This window comes from Agelaius tricolor, unplaced genomic scaffold (assembly GCF_023055355.1).
Source record: "Agelaius tricolor isolate 1412-34295 unplaced genomic scaffold, bAgeTri1.0.p SCAF_121, whole genome shotgun sequence".
In the NCBI taxonomy this organism is placed as follows: domain Eukaryota; kingdom Metazoa; phylum Chordata; class Aves; order Passeriformes; family Icteridae; genus Agelaius; species Agelaius tricolor.
Window position 1 is genome coordinate 157,186 of NW_027269381.1, and position 20,005 is coordinate 177,190.

Sequence of the window (20,005 nt, forward strand, 5' to 3'; positions counted from 1 at the left end):
CCCAAAATTCCCACCCCAAAATCCCCAAAAACCCTGGGGGAAAAATGGGAATGCCCAAAATTCCCAAAATTCCCACCTAAAAATCCTGGGGGAAAACGAGAATTCCCAAAATTCCCACCCCAAAATCCCCAAAAACCCTGGGGGACAACGGGAATGCCCACAATTCCCACAATTCCCAAAATTCCCACAATTCCCACCCAAAATTCCCAAAAATCCCGGATGGAGAACGAGAATTCCCAAAATTCCCACCCAAAAACCCTGGGGGAAACGAGAATTCCCAAAATTCCCACCCAAAATCCCACCCAAAAATCCTGGATGGAGAATGGGAATTCCCAAAATTCCCACCTGAAATTCCCAAAATTCCCACCCAAAATTCCCAAAAATCCCAGATGGAGAATGAGAATTCCCAAAATTCCCACCCAAAAAACCTGGAGGGAAACGGCAATTCCCAGAATTCCCACCCAAAATCCCCAAAAACCCTGGGGGAAACGGGAATGCCCAAAATTCCCAAAATTCCTGGATGGAAAATGGGAATTCCCAAAATTCCCAGCCAAAAATCCCAAAAAATATTCAGGAAAAGGAGAAAACCCTGGGGAAAGTGGGAATGCCCAAAATTCCCAAAATTCCCCACCCAAAAACCCTGGGGGAAAACGAGAATTCCCAAAATTCCCAAAATCCCCGGATGGAAAACGAGAATTCCCAAAATTCCCAAAATTCCCACCCAGAATTCCCAAAATTCCCACCCCAAAAACCCTGAGGAAAATGGGAATGCCCAAAATTCCCACCCCAAAATCCCAAAATTCCACCCAAAAACCCTGGGGGAAACGGGAATGCCCAAATTCCCACCCCAAAATCCTGGGGGAAAATGAGAATTCCCAAAATTCCCACCCAAAATTCCCAAAAATCTGGATGGAGAATGAGAATTCCCAAAATTCCCAAAATTCCCACCCAAAAATTCGGGAAAAGGCCAAAAATCCCAGAAGGAGAATGAGAATTCCCAAAATTCCCAGCCCAAAATCCCCAAAAACCCTGGGGGACAACGGGAATGCCCACAATTCCCACAATTCCCAAAATTCCCGAAAGTCCTGGATGGAGAACGAGAATTCCCAAAATTCCAAAATTCCCACCCAAAAATCCCCAAAAACCCTGGGGGAAACAGGAATGCCCAAAATTCCCACCCCAAAATTCCCACCCCAAAATTCCCAAAATTCCCACCCCAAAAACCCTGGGGGAAAACGGGAATGCCCAAAATTCCCACCCAAAATTCCCAAAATTCCCAAAATTCCCACCCCAAAATCCCAGATGGAAAACGGGAATGCCCAAAATGCCCAAAATTCCCACCCCAAAATCCCCAAAACTCTGGGGGAAATGGGAATTCCCAAAATTCCCACCCCAAATTCCCACCCAAAAATCCTGGATGGAGAACGAGAATTCCCAAAATTCCCACCCAAAAATCCCAAAATTCCCACCTGAAAATCCCCAAAAACCCTGGGGGAAAACGGGAATGCCCAAAATTCCCACCTGAAATTCCCAAAATTCCCACCCAAAAACCCTGGGGAAAACGGGAATGGCCAAAATTCCCAAAATCCCCAAAATTCCCGGATGGAAAATGAGAATTCCCAAAATTCCCACCCAAAAATCTCAAAAATCCTGGGTGGAAAATGAGAATTCCCAAAATTCCCAACCAGAACTTCAGGAAAAGGCCAAAAATCCCAGATGGAAAATGAGAATTCCCAAAATTCCCACCCCAAAATCCCAAAGAATTCGGGAAAAGGAGAAAAATCCCAGATGGAAAAGGAAAATTCCCAAAATTCCCAAAATTCGGGAAGAGGCCAAAAATCCTGGGTGGAAAAGGAGAATTCCCAAAATTCCCACCCCCAAAATTCCCACCCAAAAATCCCCCAAAAAATTTGGGAAAAGGCCAAAAATCCTGGATGGAAAATGAGAATTCCCAAAATTCCCACCTAAAATTCCCAAAATTCCCACCCCAAAATCCCCAAAAACCCTGGGGAAAAATGGGAATGCCCAAAATTCCCAAAATTCCCACCTAAAAACCCTGGGGGAAAATGAGAATTCCCAAATTCCCACCCCAAAATTCCCAAAATTCCCACCCAAAAATTCAGGAAAAGGCCAAAAATCCTGGGTGGAGAACGAGAATTCCCAAAATTTCCACCCAAAATTCCCACCCATAAATTTGGGAAAAGGGCCATAAATCCTGGAATTCTGGGCTTGGAAAGGCTCCTGAGACCTTGGAATTCCAGCAGGAATTTGGGATTTTTGGGGACTTTTTTGGGGATTTTTTTGGGGATTTTTCCAGATTTTTTTGGGGATTTTTTTTGGGATTTTTGGGCCCCAAAGACCTTGGAATTCCAGGACCTTGGAATTTGGGATTTTTCCAGATTTTTTTGGGATTTTTCCGGATTTTTTGGGGGAGTTTTTGGGGATTTTTCCGGATTTTTGGACCCCAAAAGACCTTGGAATTTGGAATTTTTGGGGATTTTTTTGGGATTTTTTCTGGAATTTTTTTGGGATTTTTCAGGATTTTTGGGCCCCAAAAGACTTTGGAATTCCAGGACCTTGGAATTTGGGATTTTTGGGGATTTTTTGGGGATTTTTCCGGAGGTTTTTTTGGGATTTTTCTGGGGGTTTTTTTGGGATTTTTCCAGATTTTTTTGGGGGGATTTTTCCAGATTTTTGGGCCCCAAAAGACCTGGGAATTCCAGGGGGAATTTGGGATTTTTGGGAGTTTTTTGGGATTTTTTGGAGTTTTTTGGGGATTTTTTCTGGGATTTTTCCGGATTTCTGGGCCCCAAAAGACCTTGGAATTCCAGGACCTTGGAATTTGGGATTTTTCCGAATTTTTTGGGATTTTTTTGGGGATATTTTGGGGATTTTTGGGCTCCAAAGGAAGGGGAAGGCCCCGAAAATCCTGGAATTGTTTGGGAAAGGAGAAAATCCTGGAATTCCGGGCTTGGAAAAGCTCCTGAGACCTTGGAATTCCAGGGGGAATTATTGGGATTTTTGGGGACTTTTTTGGGGATTTTTTTGGGGATTTTTTTGGGATTTTTGGGCCCCAAAAGACCTGGGAATTCCAGGACCTTGGAATTTGGGATTTTTCCAGATTTTTTGGGATTTTTCCGGATTTTTTGGGGGAGTTTTTGGGGATTTTTCCGGATTTTTGGACCCCAAAAGACCTTGGAATTTGGAATTTTTGGGGATTTTGGGGGGATTTTTTCCGGATTTTTTGAGGGATTTTTTGGGATTTTTGGGCCCCAAAAGACCTTGGAATTCCAGGACCTTGGAATTTGGGATTTTCCGTATTTTTGGGGGATTTTTAGGGAGTTTTTGGGGGATTTTTTTTGGATTTTTGGGCCCCAAAAGACTTTGGAATTCCAGGGGGAATTTGGGATTTTTTGGGAGTTTTTTGGGGATTTTTGGGGATTTTTTGGGGATTTTTCCAGATTTTTTGGGGGATTTTTTTGGGATTTTTGGGCCCCAAAAGACCTTGGAATTCCAGGACCTTGGAATTTGGGATTTTTCCAGATTTTTTTGGGATTTTTCTGGGGTTTTTTTGGGATTTTTCCAGATTTTTGGGGGGGATTTTTCCAGATTTTTGGGCCCCAAAAGACCTGGGAATTCCAGGGGGAATTTGGGATTTTTCCAGAATTTTTGGGGATTTTTTTGGAGATTTTTCCGGATTATTTTGGGATTTTTTGGGATTTTTGGGCCCCAAAAGACCTTGGAATTCCAGGACCTTGGAATTTGGGATTTTTCCGAATTTTTTGGGATTTTTTTGGGGATATTTTGGGGATTTTTGGGCTCCAAAGGAAGGGGAAGGCCCCGAAAATCCTGGAATTGTTTGGGAAAGGAGAAAATCCTGGAATTCCGGGCTTGGAAAAGCTCCTGAGACCTTGGAATTCCAGGGGGAATTTTGGGGATTTTTGGGGATTTTTCTGGACTTTTTTGGGATTTTCCCAGATTTTTTGGGGGATTTTCCCAGATTTTTTGGGGGGATTTTCCAGATTTTTGGGCCCCAAAAGACCTTGGAATTCCAGGAGGAATTTGGGATTTTTGGGAGTTTTTTGGGGATTTTTTGGGAGTTTTTTGGGGATTTTTTTGGGATTTTTGGGCCTCAAAAGATCTTGGAATTCGGGATTTTCCACTTTTTTTTTTTTTTTATTTTTCCGGATTTTTTGGGGGATTTTTTGGGGGATTTTTCAGGATTTTTGGGCTCCAAAAGACCTTGGAATTCCAGGACCTTGGAATTTGGGATTTTCCCAGATTTTTTTGGGATTTTTCTGGGGTTTTTTTGGGATTTTTCCAGATTTTTTTGGGGGGATTTTTCCAGATTTTTGGGCCCCAAAAGACCTGGGAATTCCAGGGGGAATTTGGGATTTTTTGGGAATTTTTGGGCCCCAAAAGACCTGGGAATTCCAGGATCTTGGAATTTGGGATTTTCCTGGAGTTTTTTGGGATTTTTGGACCTCAAAAGATCTTGGAATTCCAGGACCTTGGAATTTGGGATTTTCCAGATTTTTTGGGGGATTTTCAGGATTTTTTGGGGATTTTTTCTGGATTTTTTGGGGGGATTATTCCGGATTTTTTGGGGATTTTTCCGGATTTCTGGGCCTCAAAAGACCTGGGAATTCCAGGACCTTGGAATTTGGGATTTTTCCGAATTTTTTGGGATTTTTTTGGGGATATTTTGGGATTTTTGGGCTCCAAAGGAAGGGGAAGGCCCCGAAAATCCTGGAATTGTTTGGGAAAGGAGAAAATCCTGGAATTCCGGGCTTGGAAAAGCTCCTGAGACCTTGGAATTCCAGGGGGAATTTTGGGGATTTTTTTGGGATTTTTCGGGACTTTTTTGGGATTTTCCCAGATTTTTTGGGGGGATTTTCCCAGATTTTTGGGCCCCAAAAGATCTTGGAATTCCAGGACCTTGGAATTTGGGATTTTTCCAGATTTTTTTGGATTTTTCCGGATTTTTTGGGGGAGTTTTTGGGGATTTTTCCGGATTTTGGACCCCAAAAGACCTTGGAATTTGGAATTTTTGGGGATTTTTTTGGGATTTTTTCTGGAATTTTTTTTGGGATTTTTCAGGATTTTTGGGCCCCAAAAGACTTTGGAATTCCAGGACCTTGGAATTTGGGATTTTTGGGGATTTTTTGGGGATTTTTCCGGAGGTTTTTTTGGGATTTTTCTGGGGTTTTTTTTGGGATTTTTCCAGATTTTTGGGGGGGATTTTTCCAGATTTTTGGGCCCCAAAAGACCTGGGAATTCCAGGGGAATTTGGGATTTTTTGGGAGTTTTTTTGGGGATTTTTGGGGATTTTTTTGGGGATTTTTTTGGGATTTTTGGGCCTCAAAAGATCTTGGAATTCGGGATTTTCCACTTTTTTTTTTTATTTTTCCGTATTTTTTGGGGGATTTTTCAGGATTTTTGGGCCCCAAAAGACCTTGGAATTCCAGGACCTTGGAATTTGGGATTTTTTGGGGATTTTGGGGGGGAATTTTTGTGTTTTTTTCTGGATTTTTGGGATCCAAAGACCTTGGAAATCCAGGACCTTGGAATTTGGGATTTTTCTGGGGTTTTTTTGGGATTTTTCTGGGGGTTTTTTTGGGATTTTTCCAGATTTTTTGGGGGGATTTTTCCAGATTTTTGGGCCCCAAAAGACCTGGGAATTCCAGGGGGAATTTGGGATTTTTTGGGAGTTTTTTGGGGATTTTTTGGGAATTTTTGGGCCCCAAAAGACCTGGGAATTCCAGGATCTTGGAATTTGGGATTTTCCTGGAGTTTTTTGGGATTTTTGGACCTCAAAAGATCTTGGAATTCCAGGACCTTGGAATTTGGGATTTTCCAGATTTTTTGGGGGATTTTCAGGATTTTTTGGGGATTTTTTCTGGATTTTTTGGGGGGATTATTCCGGATTTTTTGGGGATTTTTCCGGATTTCTGGGCCCCAAAAGACCTTGGAATTCCAGGACCTTGGAATTTGGGATTTTTCCGAATTTTTGGGGGATTTTTTTGGGGATATTTTGGGGATTTTTGGGCTCCAAAGGAAGGGGAAGGCCCCGAAAATCCTGGAATTGTTTGGGAAAGGAGAAAATCCTGGAATTCCGGGCTTGGAAAAGCTCCTGAGACCTTGGAATTCCAGGGGGAATTTTGGGGATTTTTTGGGATTTTTCCAGATTTTTTGGGGGGATTTTTCCAGATTTTTTGGGGGGATTTTTCCAGATTTTTTGGGGGGATTTTTCCAGATTTTTTGGGGGATTTTTCCAGATTTTTTGGGGATATTTTTCCAGATTTTTGGGCCCCAAAAGACCTTGGAATTCCAGGAGGAATTTGGGATTTTTGGGAGTTTTTTGGGGGATTTTTTGGGAGTTTTTTGGGGATTTTTTTGGGATTTTTGGGGATTTTTTTTGGGATTTTTGGACCACAAAAGACCTTGGAATTCCAGGACCTTGGAATTTGGGATTTTCCGTGTTTTTGGGGATTTTTAGGGAGTTTTTGGGGGATTTTTTTTGGATTTTTGGGCCCCAAAAGACTTTGGAATTCCAGGGGGAATTTGGGATTTTTGGGGATTTTTTGGGGATTTTTCTGGAGTTTTTTGGGATTTTTCTGGGGTTTTTTGGGATTTTTCCAGATTTTTTGGGGGGATTTTTCCAGATTTTTGGGCCCCAAAAGACTTTGGAATTCCAGGGGGAATTTGGGATTTTTTGGGAGTTTTTTGGGGATTTTTGGGGATTTTTTTGGGGATTTTTTTGGGATTTTTGGGCCTCAAAAGATCTTGGAATTCGGGATTTTCCAGATTTTTTTTTGATTTTTCCGGATTTTTTTGGGGATTTTTTGGGGGATTTTTCAGGATTTTTGGGCACCAAAAGACCTTGGAATTCCAGGACCTTGGAATTTGGGATTTTTTGGGGATTTTGGGGGGGAATTTTTTGTGTTTTTTTCTGGATTTTTGGGATCCAAAGACCTTGGAAATCCAGGACCTTGGAATTTGGGATTTTTCCAGATTTTTTTGGGATTTTTCTGGGGGTTTTTTGGGATTTTTCCAGATTTTTGGGGGGGATTTTTCCAGATTTTTGGGCCCCAAAAGACCTGGGAATTCCAGGGGGAATTTGGGATTTTTTGGGAATTTTTGGGCCCCAAAAGACCTGGGAATTCCAGGATCTTGGAATTTGGGATTTTCCTGGAGTTTTTGGGATTTTTGGACCTCAAAAGATCTTGGAATTCCAGGACCTTGGAATTTGGGATTTTCCAGATTTTTTGGGGGATTTTCAGGATTTTTTGGGGATTTTTTTCTGGATTTTTTGGGGGGATTATTCCGGATTTTTTTGGGGATTTTTCCGGATTTCTGGGCCTCAAAAGACCTTGGAATTCCAGGACCTTGGAATTTGGGATTTTTCCGAATTTTTTGGGATTTTTTTGGGGATATTTTGGGGATTTTTGGGCTCCAAAGGAAGGGGAAGGCCCCGAAAATCCTGGAATTGTTTGGGAAAGGAGAAAATCCTGGAATTCTGGGCTTGGAAAAGCTCCTGAGACCTTGGAATTCCAGGGGGAATTTTGGGGATTTTTTGGGGATTTTTCTGGACTTTTTTGGGATTTTCTGGGGATTTTTCCAGATTTTTGGGGATTTTTGGGACCCAAAAGACCTTGGAATTCCAGGACCTTGGAATTTGGGATTTTTGGGGATTTTTCCAGAATTTTTGGGAATTTTTTTGGGGATTTTTGGGCCCCAAAAGACCTTGGAATTTCAGGACCTTGGAATTCGGGATTTTGGGGATTTTTGGGCTCCAAAGGAAGGGGAAGGCCCCAAAAATCCTGGAATTGTTTGGGAAAGGAGAAAATCCTGGAATTCTGGGCTTGGAAAAGCTCCTGAGACCTTGGAATTCCAGGGGGAATTTTGGGGATTTTTTGGGGATTTTTCTGGACTTTTTTGGGATTTTCTGGGGATTTTTCCAGATTTTTGGGGATTTTTGGGACCCAAAAGACCTTGGAATTCCAGGACCTTGGAATTTGGGATTTTTTGGGGATTTTTCCAGAATTTTTGGGAATTTTTTTGGGGATTTTTGGGCCCCAAAAGACCTTGGAATTTCAGGACCTTGGAATTCGGGATTTTGGGGATTTTTGGGCTCCAAAGGAAGGGGAAGGCCCCAAAAATCCTGGAATTGTTTGGGAAAGGAGAAAATCCTGGAATTCTGGGCTTGGAAAAGCTCCTGAGACCTTGGAATTCCAGGGGGAATTTTGGGGATTTTTTTGGGATTTTTCGGGACTTTTTTGGGATTTTTCCAGATTTTTTGGGGGGATTTTTCTGGATTTTTGGGCTCCAAAAGACCTTGGAATTCCAGGACCTGGGAATTTGGGATTTTCCAGATTTTTTGGGGAATTTTCCGAATTTTTTGGGATTTTTTTGGGATTTTTTGGGGATTTTTTTTGGGATTTTTGGGCCCCAAAAGACCTTGGAATTCCAGGACCTTGGAATTTGGGATTTTCCGTATTTTTGGGGGATTTTTAGGGAGTTTTTGGGGGATTTTTTTTGGATTTTTGGGCCCCAAAAGACTTTGGAATTCCAGGACCTTGGAATTTGGGATTTTTGGGGATTTTTTGGGGATTTTTCTGGAGTTTTTTGGGATTTTTCTGGGGGTTTTTTTGGGATTTTTCCAGATTTTTTGGGGGGATTTTTCCAGATTTTTGGGCCCCAAAAGACCTTGGAATTCCAGGGGGAATTTGGGATTTTTGGGAGTTTTTTGGGGATTTTTGGGAATTTTTGGGCCCCAAAAGACCTGGGAATTCCAGGATCTTGGAATTTGGGATTTTCCTGGAGTTTTTTGGGATTTTTGGACCTCAAAAGATCTTGGAATTCCAGGACCTTGGAATTTGGGATTTTCCAGATTTTTGGGGGGATTTTCAGGATTTTTTGGGGATTTTTTCTGGATTTTTTGGGGGGATTATTCCGGATTTTTTGGGGATTTTTCTGGATTTCTGGGCCCCAAAAGACCTTGGAATTCCAGGACCTTGGAATTTGGGATTTTTCCGAATTTTTGGGGGATTTTTTTGGGGATATTTTGGGGATTTTTGGGCTCCAAAGGAAGGGGAAGGCCCCGAAAATCCTGGAATTGTTTGGGAAAGGAGAAAATCCTGGAATTCCGGGCTTGGAAAAGCTCCTGAGACCTTGGAATTCCAGGGGGAATTTTGGGGATTTTTTGGGGATTTTTCGGGACTTTTTTGGGATTTTCCCAGATTTTTTGGGGGGATTTTCCCAGATTTTTGGGCCCCAAAAGATCTTGGAATTCCAGGACCTGGGAATTTGGGATTTTCCAGATTTTTTGGGGAATTTTCCGAATTTTTTGGGGATTTTTTTGGGATTTTTTGGGGATTTTTTTTGGGATTTTTGGACCACAAAAGACCTTGGAATTCCAGGACCTTGGAATTTGGGATTTTCCGTATTTTTGGGGGATTTTTAGGGAGTTTTTGGGGGATTTTTTTTGGATTTTTGGGCCCCAAAAGACTTTGGAATTCCAGGACCTTGGAATTTGGGATTTTTGGGGATTTTTTGGGGATTTTTCCAGATTTTTTGGGGATATTTTTCCAGATTTTTGGGCCCCAAAAGACCTTGGAATTCCAGGGGGAATTTGGGATTTTTTGGGAGTTTTTTGGGGATTTTTTTGGGATTTTTGGGCCTCAAAAGATCTTGGAATTCGGGATTTTCCAGATTTTTTTTTGATTTTTCCGGATTTTTTGGGGGATTTTTTGGGGGATTTTTCAGGATTTTTGGGCTCCAAAAGACCTTGGAATTCCAGGACCTTGGAATTTGGGATTTTTTGGGGATTTTGGGGGGGAATTTTTTGTGTTTTTTTCAGGATTTTTGGGATCCAAAGACCTTGGAAATCCAGGACCTTGGAATTTGGGATTTTTCCAGATTTTTTTGGGATTTTTCTGGGGTTTTTTTGGGATTTTTCCAGATTTTTTGGGGGGATTTTTCCAGATTTTTGGGCCCCAAAAGACCTGGGAATTCCAGGGGGAATTTGGGATTTTTTGGGAGTTTTTTGGGGATTTTTGGGGATTTTTTGGGGATTTTTCCGGATTTTTTGGGGGATTTTTTGGGATTTTTGGGCCCCAAAAGACCTTGGAATTCCAGGACCTTGGAATTTGGGATTTTTCCGAATTTTTTGGGATTTTTTTGGGGATATTTTGGGGATTTTTGGGCTCCAAAGGAAGGGGAAGGCCCCGAAAATCCTGGAATTGTTTGGGAAAGGAGAAAATCCTGGAATTCCGGGCTTGGAAAAGCTCCTGAGACCTTGGAATTCCAGGGGGAATTTTGGGGATTTTTTGGGGATTTTTCGGGACTTTTTTGGGATTTTCCCAGATTTTTTGGGGGGATTTTCCCAGATTTTTTGGGGGGATTTTCCCAGATTTTTTGGGGGGATTTTTCCAGATTTTTTGGGGGGATTTTTCCAGATTTTTGGGCCCCAAAAGACCTGGGAATTCCAGGGGGAATTTGGGATTTTTTGGGAGTTTTTTGGGGATTTTTTGGGAATTTTTGGGCCCCAAAAGACCTGGGAATTCCAGGATCTTGGAATTTGGGATTTTCCTGGAGTTTTTTGGGATTTTTGGACCTCAAAAGATCTTGGAATTCCAGGACCTTGGAATTTGGGATTTTCCAGATTTTTTGGGGGATTTTCAGGATTTTTTGGGGATTTTTTCTGGATTTTTTGGGGGGATTATTCCGGATTTTTTGGGGATTTTTCCGGATTTCTGGGCCTCAAAAGACCTTGGAATTCCAGGACCTTGGAATTTGGGATTTTTCCGAATTTTTGGGGGATTTTTTTGGGGATATTTTGGGGATTTTTGGGCTCCAAAGGAAGGGGAAGGCCCCGAAAATCCTGGAATTGTTTGGGAAAGGAGAAAATCCTGGAATTCCGGGCTTGGAAAAGCTCCTGAGACCTTGGAATTCCAGGGGGAATTTTGGGGATTTTTTTGGGATTTTTCGGGACTTTTTTGGGATTTTCCCAGATTTTTTGGGGGGATTTTCCCAGATTTTTGGGCCCCAAAAGACCTTGGAATTCCAGGACCTGGGAATTTGGGATTTTCCAGATTTTTTGGGGAATTTTCCGAATTTTTTGGGGATTTTTTTGGGATTTTTTGGGGATTTTTTTTGGGATTTTTGGACCACAAAAGACCTTGGAATTCCAGGACCTTGGAATTTGGGATTTTCCGTATTTTTGGGGGATTTTTAGGGAGTTTTTGGGGGATTTTTTTTGGATTTTTGGGCCCCAAAAGACTTTGGAATTCCAGGGGGAATTTGGGATTTTTTGGGAGTTTTTTGGGGATTTTTGGGGATTTTTTTGGGGATTTTTTGGGAGTTTTGTGGGGATTTTTGGGCCCCAAAAGAACCTGGAATTCCAGGACCTTGGAATTTGGGATTTTCCAGATTTTTTTTGATTTTTCCGAATTTTTTGGGGATTTTTCGGATTTTTTGGGGATTTTTCCGGATTTCTGGGCCTCAAAAGACCTTGGAATTCCAGGACCTTGGAATTTGGGATTTTCCACATTTTTGGGGGATTTTCCCAAATTTTTGGGGGATTTTTGGGGGGATTTTTTCTGGGATTTTTTGGGGATTATTTGGGATTTTTTGGGGGATTTTTCAGGATTTTTTGGGGATTTTTTGGGCCCCAAAAGAACCTGGAATTCCAGGACCTTGGAATTCGGGATTTTTCCAAATTTTTTGGGGATTTTTCCAGATCTTTGGACTCCAAAAGATCTTGGAATTCCAGGACCTTGGAATTTGGGATTTTCTGGATTTTTTGGGGAGTTTTCCAGATTTTTTGGGGATTTCTTGGGGATTTTTGGGCCCCAAAAGACCTTGGAATTCCAGGACCTTGGAATTTGGGAGTTTCCAGATTTTTTGGGGATTTTCCGAATTTTTTGGGGATTTTTCCGGATTTTTTGGGCCCCAAAAGGAAGGGGAAGACCCTAAAAAGTCCTGGAATTTTGGGCTTGGAAAAGCTCCCGAGACCTTGGAATTCCAGGGGGAATTTTTGGGGATTTTCCAGATTTTTTTTTGGCCCCAAAAGACCTTGGAATTTCAGGACCTTGGAATTTGGGATTTTCCAGATTTTTGGGGAGTTTTCCAGATTTTTTTGGGATTTCTTGGGGATTTTTGGGCCCCAAAAGACCTTGGAATTTGGGATTTGGGGGGATTTTTTTGGGATTTCTGGGGATTTTTCTGGATTTTTTGGGGGATTTTTCCAGATTTTTGGGGATTTTTCTGGATTTCTGGGCCCCAAAAGACCTTGGAATTCCAGGGGGAATTTGGGGTTTTTTGGGAGTTTTTTGGGGGATTTTTTGGGGGATTTTTTGGGGATTTTTGGGCCCCAAAAGACCTGGGAATTCCAGGACCTTGGAATTTGGGATTTTTTTGGGGGATTTTTCGGATTTTTTGGGGGGATTTTTCCGGATTTTTGGGGGATTTTTCCGGATTTCTGGCCCTCAAAAGACCTTGGAATTCCAGGACCTTGGAATTTGGGATTTTCCAGATTTTTGGGGGGATTTTCCCAGATTTTTTGGGGATTTTGTGGGGATTTTTGGGCCTCAAAACACCTTGGAATTTGGGATTTTTGGGGATTTTTGGGGTATTTTTCGACCCCAAAAGACCTTGGAATTTGGGATGAACCTGGAAAAGCTGGAATTGGATGGGATCGATCCCAAAAATTCCTGGAATTCCCTCTCCAAGAGGCGCTTCCCAAAATTCCAAAGGGAAGCGGCGCCCCCTGCTGGACAAAGCGGGAACTCCACAATCCCAAAAATCCCAAACACTTCCTGGAATTCCAGGGAAAATCTGGGATTGGATGGGACCCCCAAAAATTTGGGAATTCCGTGGAAAAACCTGGACTAAAACCTTGGGAAAAGCATCCCCAAAAATCCCAAAAAAACCCTCAGGAAAAACCATTCCCAAAAAAATCCCCAAAATCCCAAAAATTCCAAGAATTCCACGGAAAAGCTGGAATGGAATGAGGTGGAACCCCCGAAATTCCATGGAATTCCCAAATAGGGATTGAACCCCAAAACCTTTGGGAATTCCTTGGAAAAAGCCGGGATTGGACCCGAAAAATTCCTGGAATTCCTTGGAAAAAGCCGGAATTGGATGAGATTGAACCCCAAAAATTCCCGGAATTCCATGGAATTCCCGCTCCTGGACAACCCTGAGATCTCCACGCTCCCAAAAATCCCCAAAACTTCCGGGAATTCCATGGAAAATCTGGGATTGGATGGAATGGGAACCCCCAAAAATTTGGGAATTCCGTGGAAAAATCTGGGATTGGATGGGATGGAAGCCCAGAACTGCTGGAATTCCATGGAAATGTCAGAATTGGACGGGGTTGAACCCCAAAAATTCCCAAAATTCCATGGAATTCCCTCTTTGGGATTGAAGCCAAAAAACTTTGGGAATTCCATGTGAACAAAAGTTGGGATTTGGGGCGATTGAACCCCAAAAATTCCATGGAAAATTTGGAATTGGATGGGATCCAACCCCAAAAAAAACTTTGGGAATTCCATGGAAATTCCATCCTTGGGATTGAAGCCAGAAACTTTGGGAATTCCTTGGAAAAAGCCGGAATTGGATGGGATGGAAACTCCAGAATTCCTGGAATTCCATGGAAATGTTGGAATTTGGGATTGAACCCCAAAAATTCCCGAATTCCATGGAAAAAACCGGAATTGGATGGGATTGAAGTGCAAAAATTCCCAAAATTCCATGGAATTCCCTCCCAGCCGGGGAATTTTTTCTCTGGGAATTTTTTCTTTTGGGAATTTTGGGAATTTTTTCTTTTGGGAATTTTTTTCTTCTGGGAATTTTGGGAACTTTTTCTTTTGGGAATTTTTTCACTTGGGGATTTTGGGAATTTTTCTTTTGGGAATTTTGGGGGGGGAATTTTTTCATTTGGGAATTTTTTCCATTTGGGAATTTTGGGAATTGTGGGAATTTTTTCTTTTGGGGATTTTTTATTTGGGAATTTTGGAAATTTTTCCATTTGGGAAATTTTTCTTTTGGGAATTTTTTCATTTTTTCTTTTGGGAATTTTGGGAATTTTTTGTTTTGGGAATTTTTCTTTTGGGTTTTTTTTCTTCCGGGAATTTTTTTCATTTGGGAATTTTGGGATTTTTCCATTTGGGAATTTTGGGAATTTTTTCTTCAGGGAAATTTTTCACTTGGGAATTTTTTCCTTTAGGAATTTTGGGAATTTTTTCATTTGAGAATTTTGGGAATTTTTTCTTTTGGGAATTTTTTTATTTGGGAGTTTTGGGAATTTTTCTGTTGGGAATTTTGGGAGTTTTTCCTTTGGGAATTTTTTATTTGGGAATTTTGGGAATTGTGGGAATTTTTTCTTTTGGGATTTTTTATTCTGGGAATTTTGGGAATTTTTTCAGTTGGGAAGTTTTTCTTTTGGGAATTTTGGGAATTTTTTCTTCTGGGAATTTTTTCCTTTGGGAATTTTTGGGAATTTTTTCCTTTGGGAATTTTTTCATTTGAGAATTTTGGGAATTTTTTTCTTCTAGGAATTTTTTTATTTGGGAGTTTTGGGAATTTTTCTTTTGGGAATTTTGGGAGTTTTTTCTTTGGGAATTTTCTCCTTTGGGAATTTTGGGAATTATTTTCATTTGGGAATTTTTTCATTTGGGAATTTTTTCTTTTAGGGAATTTTGGGAATTTTTTTCCTTTGGGAATTTTTGGAATTTTTTCATTTGGGAATTTTTTCTTCTGGGAATTTCTTGTTCAGGGAATTTTGGGAATTTTTTCACTTGGGAATTTTTCCCTTTGGGAATTTTTGGGAATTTTTTCTTCTAGGAATTTTTTTATTTGGGAGTTGTGGGAATTTTTCCATTTGGGAATTTTGGGAATTTTTTGTTTTGGGAACTTTTTCATTTGGGAATTTTGGGAATTTTTTCACTTGGGAATTTTTCTTTGGGCATTTTTTTTCTTCCAGGAATTTTTTTCATTTGGGAATTTTGGAATTTTTCCATTTGGGAATGTTGGGAATTTTTCTTTGGGGAATTTTTCTTTGGGGATTTTTTTTCTTCCAGGAATTTTTTCCATTTGGGAATTTTTTCTGTTGGGAAGTTTGGGAATTGTTTCCTTTGGGAATTTTGGGAATTATTTTCATTTGGGAATTTCTTCATTTGGGAATTTTGGGATTTTTTTCCATTTGGGAATGTTGGGAATTGTTTCCTTTGGGAATTTTGGGAATTGTTCCTTTTGGGAATTCTGGGAATTGTTTCCTTTGGGAATTCTGGGAATTGTTTCCTTTGGGAACGTTGGGAATTTTTCCTTTGGGAATTTTTGGAATTTTTCCTTCTGGGAATTTTTTTCATTTGGGAATTTTGGGAATTTATTCATTTGGGAATTTTTTCCTTCTGGGAATTTTTTCTTTTGGGAATTTTAGGAATTGTTCCCTTTGGGAATTTCGGGAATTGCTCCCTTTGGGAATTTTGGGAATTGTTTCCTTTGGGAATGTTGGGAATTGTTCCCTTTGGGAATGTTGGGAATTGTTCCTGTTGGGAATTTCGGGAATTGTTCCCTTTGGGAATTTTTTCCTTTGGGAATTGTTTCTTTTGGGAATGTCGGGAATTGTTTCCTTTGGGAATTTCGGGAATGGTTTCCATTGGGAATTGTTTCCGTTGGGAATTATTCCCGTTGGGAATGTCGGGAATTGCTCCTGTTGGGAATTTCGGGAATTGTTCCCGTTGGGAACGTTGTTAATTGTTCCCGTTGGGAACGTTGGGAACTGTTCCCTTTGGGAATTGTTCCCGTTGGGAATGTTGGGAACTGTTCCCTTTGGGAATTGTTCCCATTGGGAATTTTGGGAATTGTTTTCCTTTGGGAATTGTTTCTTTTGGGAATTTCGGGAATTGTTCCCTTTGGGAACGTTGGGAATTGTTCCCTCTGGGAACGTTGGGAATTGTTCCCATTGGGAATTTTGGGAATTGCTCCCTTGGGGATTGTTGGGAATGGCTCCCGTTGTGGCCGGGCCCCACCTTGGTAGCAGAGCTGGATGCGCAGCAGGGCCCGCACGGAATCCAGGGCGAGGCGGCGAACGCTGGGAATTCCATCGGAGCAGCGCGGGGCCAGCAGGGCCAGGAGGGGAACCAGGGCTGGGAACGGGGCCAGGGACTGCGGGGGGAAAAAACCGGGAATGAACCCCGGGAATTCCATCGGAGCAGCGCGGGACCAGCAGGGCCAGGATGGGAACCAGGGCTGGGAACGGAGCCAGGGACTGCGGGGGGAAAAACGGGAATGAACCCCGGGAATTCCATCGGAGCAGCGTGGGACCAGCAGGGCCAGGACGGGAACCAGGGCTGGGAACGGGGCCAGGGACTGAGGGGAGAGAAAAACAATGGGAATGAACCCCGGGAATTCCATCGGAGCAGCGCGGGACCAGCAGGGCCAGGAGGGGAACCAGGGCTGGGAACGGGGCCAGGGACTGCGGGGGGAGAAAAACGGGAATGACGGGAATGATGGGAATGATGGGAATGATGGGAATGATGGGGAAAACGGGAATGATGGGGATGATGGGAATGATGGGGATAATGGGAATGATGGGAAAAACAGGAATGATGGGAATGATGGGAATGATGGGGAAAACGGGGATAATGGGGATAATGGGAAAAATGGGAAAAACGGGAATGATGGGAATGATGGGAATGATGGGGATAATGGGGAAAATGGGGATAATGGGAATAATGGGGATATTGGGAATAATGGGGATAATGGGGATATTGGGAATAATGGGGATAATGGGAATGATGGGAAAAATGGGAATGATGGGGATAATGGGGATAATGGGGATAATGGGGAAAACAGGAATAATGGGAAAAATGGGAAAAATGGGAATAATGGGGATAATGGGAATAATGGGGATATTGGGAATAATGGGAAAAATGGGAATAATGGGGAGAATGGGAAGAATGGGAAGAATGGGAAATAATGGGAAAAATGGGGATAATGGGAGTAATGGGGAAAATGGGAAATAATGGGAATAATGGGAAAAATGGAGATAATGGGGAAAATGGGGATAATGGGAAAAATAGGAATAATGGGAAAAATGGGGATAATGGGGATAATGGGGATAATGGGAAATAATGGGAATAATGGGAATGGGGAATGGGAATGGGAAAAATGGGAATAATGGGAAATAATGGGGATAGTGGGAATAATGGGGATAATGGGGATAATGGGAAAAACGGGAAAAACGGGGATAATGGGGATAATGGGGATGGGAATGGGAATGGGGATGGGGAATGAGGAATGGGGATGGGGATGGGAATGGGAATGAAAACTGGGAATGAAAACTGGGAATGAAAACTGGGAATGAAAACTGGGAATGGGATTGGGTGGAAAAACTGGGAATGAAAACTGGGAATGGGATTGGGTGGAAAAACTGGGAATGAAAACTGGGATTGGGATCCGGGAATGGGAAACTGGGAATGGGAAACTTGGAATGGGAAACTGGGAATGGGAAACTGGGAATGGAAACTGGGAATGAAAACTGGGATTGGAATTGGGAGGGGAAAGGAAATGGAATTTGGGAATGGAATTTGGGGGAAAGAAACGGGGAATGAAATTCAGGAATGGAATCTGGGAGTGGAATTTGGGAATAAAACTTGGGAATGGAATCTGGGCATAAAAACAGGGAATGAAATTTGGGAAAGAAAACAGGGAATGGAATTCGGAAATAGAATCTGGGAATAAGAACATGGGAATGAAAACTGGGGATGAAAACCAGGAATGGAATCTGGGAATGGAATTTGGGAATAAAAACCAGGAATGGAATGTGGGAATGGAATGTGGGGGGAAAAACCACAGGGAATGGAATTTGGGAATGGAATTCAAGAATAAAAACCAGGAATGGAATTGGGGAATGAAAACCAGGAATGGAATCTGGGAATGAAAACCAGGAATGGAATCTGGAATGGAATTGGGGAATGAAAACTGGGAATGGAATTGGGAATGGAACTGGGGAATAAAAACCAGGAATGGAATCGGGAATGGAATTCAAGAATAAAAACCAGGAATGGAATTGGGGAATGAAAACCAGGAATGGAATTGGGGAATGAAAACCTGGCATGGAATCCGGAATGGAATTCAAGAATAAAAACCAGGAATGGACTCTGGGAATGAAAACCAGGACTGGAATTGGGGAAAGGAATTCAAGAATAAAAACCAGGAATGGAATCCGGGAATGGAATTCAAGAATAAAAACCAGGAATGGAATCCGGGAATGGAATTCAAGAATAAAAACCAGGAATGGAATCCGGGAATGGAATTCAAGAATAAAAACCAGGAATGAACCAGGAATGGAATCTGGGAATGAAAACCTGGCATGGAATCCGGAATGGAATTCAAGAATAAAAACCAGGAATGGACTCTGGGAATGAAAACCAGGACTGGAATCCGGGAAAGGAATTCAAGAATAAAAACCAGGAATGGAATCCGGGAATGGAATTCAAGAATAAAAACCAGGAATGGAATCCGGGAATGGAATTCAAGAATAAAAACCAGGAATGGAATCCGGGAATGGAATTCAAGAATAAAAACCAGGAATGGAATCCGGGAATGGAATTCAAGAATAAAAACCAGGAATGGAATCCGGGAATGGAATTCAAGAATAAAAACCAGGAATGGAATTCAAGAATAAAAACCAGGAATGGAATCCGGAATGGAATTCAAGTATAAAAACCAGGAATGGAATTGGGGAATGAAAACCAGGAATGGAATCGGGAATGGAATTCAAGAATAAAAACCAGGAATGGAATTGGGGAATGAAAACCATGAATGGAATTGGGGAATTAAAACTAGGAATGGAATTGGGGAATAAATACCAGGAATGGAATCGGGGAATGGAATTCAAGAATAAAAACCAGGAATGGAATTGGGGAATGAAAACCAGGAATGGAATTGGGGAATGAAAACCGGGAATGGAATTGGGGAATGAAAACCAGGAATGGAATTGGGGAATGAAAACCGGGAATGGAATCGGGGAATGGAATTGGGGAATAAAAACCAGGAATGGAATCGGGGAATGGAATTCAAGAATAAAAACCAGGAATGGAATTGGGAATGAAAACCAGGAATGGAATCCGGGAATGGAATTCAAGAATAAAAAACAAGGAATGGAATCCGGGAATGGAATTTGGGGAGGAAAAATGGGGAATGAAATTCAGGAATGGAATTGGAGAAATTAAAGCTGGGAATGGAATTTGGGAGTGGGGAATAAAATCAGGAATGGGGTTTGGGAATAAAATCTGGGAATAAAATCCAGGAATGAAATTTGGGAATGAAACTGAGGAATGAAAACTGGGAATGGAATTTCCCAAGTCCCTGGTGACTCCCATGGAGCTGATGCAGAAATTCCTATGATTATTCCCATTATTATTATTATTATTATTATTATTATTATTACCATTATTATTATTACCGTTATTATTATTATTATTACCATTATCATTACCACCATTATTATCACCATTATTATTGGTATTATCATTATTATAACTTTTATTATTACTTTTATTACAGGTATTATTTTTATTTTTATATCAAACTTTATTTAATTTATGTTATTTCTATTTCAGAGGCTGTGGTGACTCTCACTGACCTGGAGCTGATGCAGAAATTCCTATTTTTATTACCAATATTATTATTATAATCATTATTAATACTTTTATTATTACTTTTATTATTGGTTTTATTGTTATTTTTATTTTTATATCGAATTTTTCTTTCATTTAATTTATTTCTATTTCAGAGGCTGTGGTGACTCTCACTGACATGGAGCTGATGCAGAAATTCCTATTATTATTATTATTATTATTATTATTATTATTATTATTATTACCACCATTATTACCATTATTATTACAATTATTATTACCATTATTATTATTAATATTATTATTATTATCACCATTATTACCATTATTATTATTATTATTACCATTACCAT

The 20,005-nt window shown here is 41.0% G+C and overlaps 1 protein-coding gene across 1 annotated transcript in view; it reads right to left on the reverse strand.

Moving 5' to 3' along the window:
• LOC139586533 (maestro heat-like repeat-containing protein family member 1) overlaps positions 1 to 20,005 on the reverse strand; it is a gene marked incomplete at its 5' end in the record, with an annotated part of 138,167 nt that overhangs the window by 51,478 nt on the left and 66,684 nt on the right. The window contains one exon of the mRNA XM_071420034.1: positions 16,038 to 16,173. Coding sequence (XP_071276135.1) covers positions 16,038 to 16,173 — 136 coding nt within the window. The remainder of the gene's footprint in view (positions 1 to 16,037; positions 16,174 to 20,005) is intronic.